Source organism: Meriones unguiculatus, chromosome 1 (assembly GCF_030254825.1).
Source record: "Meriones unguiculatus strain TT.TT164.6M chromosome 1, Bangor_MerUng_6.1, whole genome shotgun sequence".
Taxonomy (NCBI): domain Eukaryota; kingdom Metazoa; phylum Chordata; class Mammalia; order Rodentia; family Muridae; genus Meriones; species Meriones unguiculatus.
In genome coordinates, this window is record NC_083349.1 from 195,682,519 (window position 1) to 195,696,051 (window position 13,533).

At 47.2% G+C, this 13,533-nt stretch overlaps 1 protein-coding gene across 1 annotated transcript in view; it reads right to left on the bottom strand.

The window, feature by feature from the left end:
• Positions 1 to 13,533, bottom strand: part of Thsd4 (thrombospondin type 1 domain containing 4) — a 516,099-nt gene that overhangs the window by 488,981 nt on the left and 13,585 nt on the right. Inside the window, exon 2 of the mRNA XM_060375409.1 lies at positions 2,423 to 2,524. Coding sequence (XP_060231392.1) covers positions 2,423 to 2,451 — 29 coding nt within the window. The 5' untranslated portion in view covers positions 2,452 to 2,524. The remainder of the gene's footprint in view (positions 1 to 2,422; positions 2,525 to 13,533) is intronic.

Sequence of the window (13,533 nt, forward strand, 5' to 3'; positions counted from 1 at the left end):
GAACACCAACAGCACAGGCTCTAAGATCAACAATCAATAAATGGGACCTCATGAAACTGAAAAGCTCAGTAACACAAAGGACACTGTCATCAGAACAAAATGGCAAATTTTGTTTTTAAGCGTTAAACCTTAAGATTACCAAATGTTAATTTCAGATGCTCTGTTGATGGCTGGATTTACACAGATCAAAGGTGAAGTTTCTCTGCCCTCTCTTGCTGGCCTCTGATGTATCTGGGACCATGTCATCAACGCAGTTTTGTAGTTCTCGTGGGATTTTGGATTTCTAGCCTGCAGGCGACTGCTCATGTAAAATTTTACAAGCAACAACATACTAAAGCACACATATACACTACACTCAATTAAATGCCAGGCATGGGCCCTGAAGCATCTGCTTGGCAAATGCTGCCGCCTAGCTGGGCAATCGCATGTAGTGACATCATAACATGTTACAGACCGTTTGCAATTTTAGCATGAGCTGTCAGCACCTGAGACTAACACCCGGCTAGAGCAGAAGCCAGGCTGAGATGGCCTGAGGGTGCGGCTCTGACTTGTTCTCCCTTCCCTCTATCCTGATTCTCAGTCTATGGAAAGATCTCCACCCTCTTAACTCTCACCCCAAACCTCAGGGTGACCTCAGTACAGAACTGTCATCATCTGCTGGACTGTACTTGGGTTGTTCAGGATACTCATGAGACAGTGCAGCTAAAACAACCACTAAATAAGCCCAATGCAAATGCAAGGAAGACAGATAAGAATCACCCAGAAATCCTGACTTCAAATGTTGGTATTCATTACAACAGATCCATTGATCTGATGTGTTTAAATGTTACACATCTGTACCTAGAGAGCTCATTTTTATCACTAAAATCCTGTTGTCTATTTTACATATTGAGATCTCACATAGGATTTTGATGAAATAAAATTTAAATATTTATTCATTATTATTTGTGTGTGTGTGTGCCCGTGTGCGCACGCGCGCGCCATGCACAAGCGCGCATGTCACAGTGATCATGTGCAATTCAGAGCACAATTTCAGGTGTCAGCTTTCTGTTCCCACCTTGGGTGCCGGTGCCAACCTTAGGTCATCAGGTCTACAATGCAATCTCACCGACCCTGATTAAATAATTTTTAAAATGCATCAGTTTATTAGACCAGGCTGGCCTTGAACTCGTCATATAGTCAGTTTCTGGTCCTCCTGACTCTATTTCCAGAGTACTGGGGTTATAGCCCTGTGCAACCATGCCCTTTATTTGCTAATGAGAGTCCCAAGCACCCTACCAACTGAGCTTCAGCCCCAGCTCCCTATCAGCCTTTTTTTTTTTTAGTTTAAATACAATTCCCTGCACAGATGTAGCCCATGGCAGCTCAGTGTCCAAGTGGGTTCCATAGTAATGGGAAGAGGGACTGTCTGTCTCTGACATGAAATCAATGACTGGCTCATCAACCCCCTCCCCCTAGTGGGGGGGGCAGCCTTACTAGGCCACAGAGGAAAACAATGCAGCCACTGCTGATGAGACCTGATAGGCTGGGGTCAGATGGAAGGGGAGGAGGACCTCCCCTCTCAGTGGAATTGGAGAGGAGCAGGGAGGAGAAGAAAGAGGGAGGGTGGAATTGGGAGGGAATGACGAAGGGGGCTACATCTGGGATACAAAGTGAATAAACTGTAATTAATATAAAAATAATAAAATAAATACAATTCCAGTAACATGAAATCCATTTCCAGCGTCCGGGCCCTTATCGTGAGTCTGCCGATTATGCAAGTCTGTGTCCATAGCTTAGTGCCTCTGAGAGCTGATTTTCTAATGTGCAAGATAAAAAGGCAGTACCTGCCCACCTTACCATATATGCATACTTAAGATGGGAATCAGGCTTTTAAATTAAAGTAGAAATTCATGGAAGTTTTGAGCACAAGGGAGAAGGATATTAATGATACCAGATAGGTTATGTCAAACGCTAAGGGGTTGTAAACAAGATTACCTGCGGTCATAGGAGACCATAATACTTTTCAAGTTTCTTGGGTAGTTCTGTTACATAAGTTATAATAAATACTCACTGATATAATCCCATTATATATCTAAAACCAAATTTTGAGTTGCAGAGTTTCCTAGAAAATAGCACCGCTCAAGTGACCTGGACTGCTCCTACAGTGTGCAGCTACTGGCTACACTGGAAGGACATTCTGACTGCAGACAACTGCACACGTGGACGACTGTATCAAATACTAGTGATACACACAACCTAAGGGCCAATTACTTCAAGAAGCCACATAACAAAACACAAATACCAACTCCATTTTGGGCCAAGAGGATATGCTTATTTAGTTAGATACAGACTGACCCCAGAGCCTGGCCATGATAGGCAAGCTGACACCACAGAGCCACGCCCCACTACTGGTTTTGGTTTTAAGAGGTTTTCTGCTTACCTGAGACAGCTTCTGCAATGGAAAACCATGATGCTGCAGATCCTAGCAAGGGCTCCTCAGAGGTGTCCCCAGTTCTCCGCAGGCTCAAGTGGTGCTCAACAACTAGAGAAATGAACATGGTTATATTTTAGCGTCATTTGCTTAGAAAAATTCTAGAGCCTGGACAGATAAAGAAACTGGGATTAAACAAACATGAGAGGGCCAAAAAACATGGCTCAGCAGGTTAAGACACTTGCCACTAAGCCTGCCAATCTGACTTTTATTCTCAGGTCCCACGTGGTGGAAGAAAAAAAACTAACTCCTACAATTTGTTTTCTGATATCAACAGGTATGCCTTGTCAACACACACACACACACACACACACACAGAGAGAGAGAGAGAAAGAGAGAGAGAGAATAGAAGATATTAAAAGAAAAATGCCACTTTGAAGTTATGGTGACCAGGGTTTCCCAGTTGAAAGGTGATGCTGAATGAACAAGAGGAAAGAGCCTTCCAGGACGCTCAGTGTGGCCTAATCAGACAGCTAATCTTAATTGACAAGTTGAGGATATTTGAATCTCCTAGAGAACACACCTCTGACTATACCTGTGGAAGCATTTCCAGAGAGTTTTAACTGAGGAAAAAATGGCCATCCTGAATGTGGGTGCCATCACCCACGAGCTGTGCTCCCAGACTGAACGCACAAAGGAAACAGAGAAACCCAAATGAACACCAGCATTCATCTTTATCTGTCTGTGAGCGCTGTATGTGGTGGTCCAAATAGGAACGGCCCCCATAGACTCATGTGTTTGAATGCTTGACCCATAGGGAGTGGCCTGTTAGGAGGTGAGGCCTTGCTGAAGTAGGTGTGGCCTCACTGGAGGAAGTGTGTCATGGTTGGGGCGGGCTTTGAGGTCTTATATGCTCAAGCTAGGCCTAGTGTCTTTTTTCACTTCTGCTGCCTGCAGATCAAGAAGTAGAACTCTCGGCTTCTTCTCCAGCACCATGTCTGCCCAGGCAGCCCCATGCTTCCCACCATGATAATGGACTAAGTCTCTGGAACTGTCAGCCAGCCCCAATTCAATGTTGTCCTTTACAAGAATTGCCGTGGTCATGATGTCTCTTCACAGCAACAGAAACCCTGGCTAAGACATCATGTGACCATGAGCCCTCTGTCACGGTCATGCCTTCCCTATCTGGATGGACAATATCCTCTCAAACCATGACAACAGACCACGCTTCCCTTAAGTCGCTTCTCTATTTGGTCACAGAAATAAAACAAGTTACTAATGTGCCAGCCCACAGCAGATGATCAGTACAGTCCTTTCAGGGTGCTGTCCTCGGGCTCTGGGGTGATGTAGGGGTGGATTAGGCACACTGCACGGGAAAGCCAGGGGCTTCTGAGCAGCTACCCAACCAGAGAAAGTCACTTGGCATGCCTCAATGTCAGTCTCCCGACTGTATAGTATGGTAAAAGTTTTGCCTAAGCATTAAAAGTATAGAATTGCTGACACGAGCTGTGGCACAGGTAGACCCTGAAAAGAGCACTCTAAATGAAAGAAGTCAGACACAAAAGAATACACATTATACGACTCCCTTTACAAGTAGTATTGAGACTAGAAAAACACATAGACAGAGTAGATGAGGAGCTGCCAGGAGCTGGGGAGCCAAGAAGAGAGGTGCTCATGGGGAAGCACCCCATTTGTTCCTGGGGTGACTAAAATGTACTAAAACTAATACCGAGAATATATCAAAAGCCATTAAATTATTGGTGAAATATGAGTTATATCTCAATAAAACCACTTTAAAAACACGGCCTAGGGCCCAGAATATAGCCCAGAGCTAATTTCTTGTTTACCACACACAGGACTTCCGGCGCACCAAAAAACGTGCCTAAAATACTGCAAGTGATAGCGGCCAAGAGGGGGTTCATCTGGCAGAATAGTTGCCCAGCACGCACGAAGCCTGGGCTCCACCAGGGAAACCAGGGCTCGCAGGCCTGCAATCCTAGCACTTGGGTGTTGGGTTCAAAACCGTCCTCAGCTACTTGGTAAGCTTGAAATGATCTTGGCATGTGCGAGACAAACAAGACAAAGCAAGCTCTCTCTCAGGTGGTCATGGGGACTAAACGAGGAAACATGAAATGTCTGGCCAGTGGCTGGTACAGAGAGGCCCTGACTAAAGGGTGGTTCAGCGACGCTCATCCAAAAAGAAGCAAAGTGACGCTTGAGTGTGCCACCACCGAAAGATTAAGTAGGTGGAACTCCTCACCTGCAAACCCCACTGGGAGGACTCGGGGGAAGGCAGTGGGAATCGAGGGAGAAGAGGATGGCCAACCTCTGCTCCTTACAGGAAAGAAAGATGCTTGAAGCAAGACTACAAGCTGTGTGGGGGCCCTCTCTCACACAAAGGCAGAGTTTTCAAAGATTGTGTGCTCCACATTCTTCCTAGGACTTCAGGGGTGAAAGATAAATTGCAAAGATTTATTTAAAAAAAAAAAAAAGATAATCATGAGAATTGGACAAGCCTATTCACAAGGGAAAGAATCCAGATTTTAAGTTACCAACAGCCCTTTCTGGGGTTATTAAGGAAAGAAAGCCTCTTAACTGTAATCACTCCTAATTGCCCATCAGCAGCTCATGAACTCACTCATGGTACTGAAGACCCTTCCAGTCCTGACTGTCAGCCAGAAGTTGCACTGTGATCTACCAGGAAGAAGGCCAGCAAACCACGCCAGTTAAAAGCCTCTCTAAATCCCGGCATAGCCTTCCGCCTGTGGGCTACAGGGCAGGTACGCAAAAAGACAAGGCCCTGAACTTGGAAGGCAGAGCAAATTTGGCCATGCTCCTAATAACCACTGACTAATAAACATTTACTCAACAAGCGATATGCTTCATTCCCCTCCACAGTACTATGTCAGGAGATAGGGAGGCATCAAGATTAACTTACAAGGACAAGGACTGGAAATCTTTGACCAATATAATATAATAAATAATAAATATGAGGGACAAAATCTATAATAAAATATAATATACAAATTAATATAATAAACTATTAATTAGTATATTATAATATAACATATACTATAAATGAAATATATAATGTATAATAAATATGATACTAATAAACATATAATAGATAAATATACATTTTATATCTATTATATAGTATATACTGAACATAAGGGACAGGAGAGGAGGGGGGCGTTTGTTAAGGACCAATGAAAAGGGCTGTATTGGCCTGGGGTCATGAACATGTAGCCTTCCCCACCAAGCCCAGTTTCTGCAGTGCTAGGACTGAATGCAGGGTCCCAGGCATGTGAGGCAAGCCCCTACCAACTGAGCTAGCTCCTAGACACCCAGAAAATGTATAAAATTATCCACACAGGTTGAAAATAGCCTTACAGCCAACCACTGTTGAGGCCCCAGCCTGATCTCCTTCTGTGTGCAGCGTGCTGTAAGACTTCTCCCCATTAGAAGGAAGGCGTCTGCTTACATGCCATTTAAAACATGGCCTCTCTCATTTGCGTGTCACTCCTTTAAAATTCATATTTCCAGTATATTTTATGTGGTCACATAATACATTGATAGGTAAAAAAAAAAAAAAAAAAAGTAGCCAAACACACTGGAGTTGGATACACTCTTGACTGATAGAAAAAAAAAAAAATAACTGCACAATGTTTAAAAAAGGAGGACACTATGGTATGTCTTTTGACTAAATTCTTGGTTTTGGTTTAAATATGGAGTTTTGAGACAGTCTTACTATATGATGATGCAGGCTGACCTTGAACTTCTGATCCTCCTGCCTCCGACTTCAAAGTTCTTGAATCCGTGATGACTAGCTTTTCGTCAGATTTGACTAGTCATCCTGACTATGTCCCCTGACAGAACTGTCAGCTCTGTCATCTCCTTGGGGTCCATACTGAATTCCATTGAGTGTCTTCTATTTAACCAGCACAGCTTATCTGACTGTGGGTCCCTATCGCCCACAGGGATGGTGGAGTTAACTTTGTGAGTCATGACCAGCATTTACTAACAGGAAAATGAATGAGAAACACCAGCATCTATCACACATAGGGAGGCATGCCTAGCTGCAGTTTACAGTCAAGCAAGTTCAAAGTCCCCTCTTAGGAAGGCCAGACACAGCAGAGGATTAGAACTATGATTGTGTGGAATAGAGAGAGAGAGAGAGAGAGAGAGAGAGAGAGAGAGAGAGAGAGAGAAGCCCAGCAAAGCCTGTTATCTAAGACCCTGTAAAGCAGCAAGGAGCTGATTTTAATGAGATGGACAAGAAAGAGCCATTGTTAGCTCTGGGGGAGGGGAGCATGGTAAAATGAGGTTCCCCTGAAGATACTTTGGCAACTGTGTGCTGAGCCATTGAGTAAACAAGGGCTCCATGGGGCTGAGTCTCCTTCTGAGGTTTGCTCATGATTTATAACTTTGACATTGAACACAATGTCTAACAATGGAGTTTCTGTAAGAACGGACACTCCCCGGGGACTGGAGAGCTACCTTCTCTCAGATCCAGTAAGGCTGAAGAAGTCGCCTGGTTTGGTTCAGTCACAGTCCTCATACCCTGAGGCCACAGGGCTTGATACAGAAAGGATAAACAGCATCAGGGTAGATCCAAGCCAGCAGAATATAGATGCCAATGTGCCCTGAGCTATGACACAACTACACCATCCTCTACCGGGCACATTTTTCCTGCTTTGTCCTCAGGGTATGAACCAAGCTCTTACCTGACTCATTTGGTTCTAGAGAGGTGGGCCTGCTCAGCCCCTCAAGTCAACACCAGAGGGGACCAACTCTGGGTCCTGTCCTCCACCCCTCGGCCCTGCCTCCCACACACATGCCTGGAATGCACACAATGCAAAGCAAACACCCAGGCAAACAAACGAGCAGTCCCTGGGTATAGGAAGTGACTCACAAGCCAAGAACCTGGGTCAAGGATTTCAGAATGGGCCTGGCTGTGTCCCATCTACCCAGGTCCCCATGACTGGGGAAGCTAAAGAAGACTGGAAAACATCTTTTGCTAAGCACCTTCAACAGGACACAGCATGCTATCCTCAAACAAACTGGAAAACCAACATCTGGATGGGAGGGGGTAGGGAGAGGGCTGGTAATGGATGAAGCTCCCAGAGCCATCAAGGAGCTTAATTTGTTTGGAGTGGCTAACCCTTCCCTGCAGAAAGAAGACTGGCAGGGAGCGAGAACTAAGCGTCCAGCTGCACTGTGGCAAGCTGCAGGGTGAAGACCAAGGTCTAGGGCCATTGGAAGAAGACGGTTCTGTCCAGAGAGGTGACATGAGTGTCTCCATACCCCAGCTGAGAAAACACGGTGGATGGAGGGAGCTTTGGTGGGGGAAGGGAGAAAGCTGCTGGGAAAAAGTGGCTGAAAGCAAAATGCAGAAAACATGGCCTTACTTTTTTTTCTAGGAAGCCCCTGCGTAAAGTTAACAGGCTACCCTGAGCAGACCGAGGATCTAGGCAGTACAACATGCAGCCCGCAGCCTCCATGCAGCCGAGCAGTCACCAATGCAGCATAACCCTCAACTATAAATGCTTTAAAACATTATAATTCTTTTTTTTTTAAGTAGACTGCATAGTTCTCAAGAAGGAACTTTGTAGGTGACAATGTCATATTGCAAAGTCAAAAGGTCAAAAGGCTGGGCATGCCAGCAACAGTTAGCATTAACTGTTAATTAATTAGATAATGAGAAGACATGCCAGCTTAGGGGCATAGAACCTTGAGAGAAGTAACGCTTGTCTTTGAACAGATATCAGGCATCATCTGCTTAGGCTTGCTTCTCAATAGATAGGAAGCTTCTGAGGGCAAGAGACTAGAGTTACCTTTACAGCAATCCCATGTCTGGGCACACTGCCAGGGAGAATGGCTCGTGTGATAAAAAGCCGGCTGGATGAACGCTAAACAAGATGTGCTGCTTCTGGAGCAGTGCACAGAGGTAGAGACCATAGCCCATGTCAAACGTCTTCCTCAGTTGTTATCCACCTTACTTCTTTCCCTTTTTCCCTTCTCTTCCTGTGTGTGTGTGTGTGTGTGTGTGTGTGTGTTTGCTGTGGGTTTTTGTTTGGTTAGTTGGTTTTTGCATATGTGTCTGCATCTATATTGAAGGACCAAGGTTGATTAGTGGAATTATCGTTGATTATTGCCCCCTTTATTCATTGGGGTGGGGTTCCTCAATCAAACTCAGAGCTTTCCAATATAACTTGTCTTGCTAGCCAGCCTGCTCTGGAAAGCCCATCTCTGACTCCCAAGGCTGGGATTACAAGCAGGTGCCACACACCTGTCATTTCACATAGGTTATGTGGATCCAAACTCCAGTCCTCCGGCTTGTGTGGCGAGTATTTAACAGCTGAGCCATCTCTCCAGACCTTTATTTTCTGAGACAAAGCCTCCCACTCAGCTCTGAAGCTAACCTCGTTGGCTACCCTGGCTGGCCAGCAAGCTCAGGGGATCCAGCTATCTCCAGGACTGTGGCTACAGATCCCTTTACCTATGTGAGTGCTGGGGGAGAGAAGGCAGGGCTTCATCCTTGCCGCCTCCCCAGCCAGGGCTCTGTGGACCAGCGAGGAGGACTCTATCTTATTTCCCTCTAGATGCTACTGTGTGTGTTCTGCAAATGTCCACAGAGAGCCCTGGGCATGGGCAGATGGACTGAACACTGCAGATGCAGACACACGCTGTGTCTGTGGAGGCTTGGACCTCCCAACCCGTCTTCAGGCAGTCATGAATCCACACAGCCCTTCCAGGACATCCTGCGCCAAGCCTCGGGGCACACACGGAGCTGACCTGGCCACATTTCCAGCTCACCTCCCCACTGGACGGAGGGCGGCCAGAGGCGTGTTCCCCCAACCAGTTTGTATTCGGCTGATGGTCCTTCTTGGCACCGTCATAGGGCCTGTCCCTTTTTCCTCTGTCACTGGCTGCAGAACTCACTTCTTCCCATGGAACCCCACACTGCAGACTGGCTAGCTCACCCCGAGCAACGAAGAAACACAGGATGGGAGCTAGGGAAAAAGTGTGGAGATCTCTTCAAACTCCCTGGCTACTTGCAAGCAAACACATTGCCACAGGCTCTGTTCTTCACCGAGTGAAAATACCCTTGCGGCTCCTTCCTCACCTGGAGAAAACTTAACAGCATAGACTGCACCGTCTTTGCAGTCTTTAACACTGCTGTGGTTTTAGGTTTGTTTTCAATCCTAAAAGGAAAACTTGTTTCCCAGGTAACTAGGGAAAATATTCAAGTACCGAAAAACCAGGCAGGCAGGATTTTCAAATCCACGAGCCATCTGTGCCGGCCTCTGCAGTGTCCCTTTGCTCAGCCTCAGAGGCGTCAGACCAAAGCGGGAGGGACTTTCTCCCACTTCAGCATCTGACCACAGAAGTCCATCACCCTAGTAGCATTATATTAGTCTAAAGTCTCATATAAGGAACTCCAGTCTGGCAATGGTCACCTTGCGTCATCATGACCTCCTCCTCTTTACTGAGTCCTGCTTGGCACATGCTTGGGCACAGCAGGTGCCCCTTTGGGTGACATCCAAGTCTGGTTCTCAACCTCACCAGAAGGCTCTACTCTCAGGCAGGGGGTCTGAACAGCAGCTGTGGTCTTCTCTAACAACTGCTAAGTGTTTCTGAGATGAACGCAGGGACAGCTTTCTCCACCAGAGCCCCGAACACCCAGGAAACAGTCCCGATGGGTTCCAGGGGACCTTCCCTAAGATTCAGTCACTACAGGCTGAATCCAGCCTTTCCCCCAACTCAGAAGATTCTAATCTTCTTCCAAAAACAGCCCATACTGCCCAGGTTGTGGCTGTCAAAGGAAAAAGAGCAGACTCCTCCAGCTGGGCTCTCCATGGGGCCTCCAACAGTGAGCTCTCTCATTCCTAACATCTATGTGTGCTCTAGACACTCTGGCCATGGATGAGGAGAGTGTCGGTTCAGGCCCCTTTCCCCTTCTGGCTCAAGGTCTCAGTCTGCCTTTTCTTCGTTAGAATCTATGTCCCACTGCCTACAACGGCCCTTTGTCATTCTGTGGACTGTCTGCATGCATGCACACACGTATTCATTCCCATCTCTCTCTCTCCTTCCCTCCCTTTCTCTCTCTGTGTGTCTATCTCTCTCTCTCCCTGTGTCTGTCTCTCCCTCTGTGTGTCTGTTTGTCTGTCTCTCTCCCTCTGTATGTGTCTGTCTGTCTCTCGCTTGCTCACTTGCTCTCTGTCTCTCTCCCCTTCCCTCCCTCCCTCTGTGTGTGTGTCTGTCTCTCTCTCCCTCTGTATGTCTGTCTCTCTCTCCATCTGTGTCTGTCTCTCTTCTTCTGTGTGTGTCTGTCTCTCTCCCTCTGTGTGTGTGTCTGTCTCTTGCTCACTTGCTCTCTGTCTCTGTCTCTGTCTCTGTCTCTCTCTCTCTCTTTCACACACACACACACACACACACACTATGGAAGGAGGTTCATATACATGTTAAGAGTACAAAAACAAACTCCTACAGAGCAAGTGACACATTCATTCTGAAATGGATCTTGGTGAAACTTCAGAGCTGAGTGGGACATGGATTACATGGATTTTCTATTAGGGGGAAAAAACAACTATGTATATAAATTATACATGTTCCTGGGTGTCTATCCTCACTGCCATCTTAAAAACTGGAAAAGAAAATCATGCATGTTTCTTAAAAGAAGTCAAAAACCTGTAGAGATAATGACCAGAAAAGAATTGTCTTACGATCTCATGTCAAATGGCTCTGAGGCCTCCTGGCACTCGCATCAACTACACATCCCCCAAAGAGCCGAAGGCCCACGTTCCCTGGTATGCTCCAGGCAGGGAGGTATACTCTGTGCTCTGCCCGGCTTGTTCCCGGCCAGCTCTGGCCTTGAGTCTAAGATCTCTCCCCCAGTTCCCTGCATGCTTGCTCATGACCATGAGGCATAAATCAGCTGGGTCCGCTTTCTGTCCTCAGTGTTTCCGAGTGTCAGGGGAACGAATTTGCCTTTTCCTGCTCTGCTCCTGAGGCCTGCGCCCCCAGGTTTGTGTTACATCGTTTTTGTTTTTTTTTTAAGTGACAGAAATCTGGCTAATGATTTGTAGCAACCACAGCTGTACCCTGTCCTCTGGAAACTCTGAGTGGCCCTTCAGAGAGAAGCAAAAATTGAGCAAATTAGACTTGTGCCCTTGACACGATCCGTGACAGGCCAGCATTAGGTCAAGCTGAAATCAGGTGTGGTGATTAAACGATTAAGCCAGTACCAAAGAGATGTGCAGCACAGAAACTGAGAGGGCTTTGAAGGAAACTGAGCTCAAGAAAAACAACGAAAGGAAATTGAGCTTAGGAAGAAGAAAGCTGTTAACAGCTGTTAACCCTTTGCTTGAACCCCATCAGCACACTGTGACTCCGTTCACATCTGTCTCCCTTTACAGGCTCACTCTAGCATAAGCTGGAAAAATTGCCAGCAACAGCACGGGCGTCACAAACGCTGACCACTGTTCTCTTATTCTGACCTCTGTGGCTGGGTGTCACTCTGGGCTCCCAGGAGCCCCACATCTCAGGCCCTACCCTCCCATCAGCTCCTAGTTGCCTCCTGTTGACCTCAGGGCAACTAGAGGATGGTCACCAGCAGCACATCCAGCCCTGGGCATCAGCGGGGCCTGGCCCTGTCTCCAGAGGATGGTCACCAGCAGCACATCCAGCCCTGGGCATCAGCGGGGCCTGGCCCTGTCTCCAGAGAATGGAGCTCAGCAGCACATCCAGCCCTGGCATCAGCGGGGACCTGGCCCTGTCTCCAGAGAATGGAGCTCAGCAGCACATCCAGCCCTGGGCATCAGCGGGGGCCTGGCCCTGTCTCCAGAGAATGGAGCTCAGCAGCACATCCAGCCCTGGCATCAGCGGGGACCTGGCCCTGTCTCCAGAGAATGGAGCTCAGCAGCACATCCAGCCCTGGCATCAGCGGGGCCTGGCCCTGTCTCCAGAGAATGGAGCTCAGCAGGTCCTCTGGGAGCCCCACCCCCGTGTCTCCGGTCCAGTCTTTTTCCAGCCCTGTCTTTCCTCTGCACTCTCTCTCTCCCACAGCCTCTCCCTCATGCCTTTTCTTCCCAGCCTCATCCAGCCCATCCACTGAACTGTTTCTCTAACTTCCGCACACACTTCTCCCAAAACTCCAGTGGGCAGCTGACATGAAGACCCATTGCTATACAAGCATGCAGATGAAAATCAGGACTCCCGGGAACAGCGGGCGGGCATGGCAGCACATCTGTAATCCCAGCATCTGGAAGGTGGAGACCGGGAATCCCCAGAGGAAGCTGACTAGATTGGTTGAGTCTGTGTATTCCAGGTTCAGCCGGAAACCCAGATCAACAAATAGAGTGGGACAATGGAGGAAGACACTCAGCACCAACTGCTGCCTCCACATGCACACATGTGCACGTTTGCAACCAGACACATGTGAACACGCACACACTCACATGCACCCAGACACAGATGAACGCCTGTCACCATGACCTATGTGTCTGTCTCTCCAACTGCACCACTTCTTCCTCGTGTAGACCAATGTGCTGCAAAGGCCAGCTCCTCCTCTATTCTTCTTCAAAATCATTTTCAGAAGTTTGACCATGAGCTTGTAATGGAGGCAAGAGGACAGCAGCCAGAGGCTAGCCTGGGCTACATAAAGCACTTGTCCCAAAAGTTGAAAATGGACTGTGATGGCTCTTGAGTTGAGGTTGTGTCCTACGCTGCATTTGAAAACTTTGGGACTGAGTCCATGTGAAGCCTTTCAGCCCTGCCTGCTCTCTGCTGTCCTGGGCCTTCACCGGCCCAAATACTGGATCTTTCGTTACAGTTCTACAGACACCTGTGGTTTGGGTTGGGTAACTTGTTGCATCTTCAATCTGTTGTTTCTATCCTGCCTCTACGCTCCTCTGTAGTCCACCCGGTAAGATCTGATTTCAGTTGTTATGTGTCTCACTTCTAAAAATTCCATGCAGGATTAAAAACTTAGACATGAGACTAGGAGCTATTTTTAAAAATTGGAGAAATACTGCATAACATTGGTATGAGTGATGATTTTTTAAAATCTGATCCTCAAAGCACAGGCAACAAAACAAAACAAAACCATGAACAAG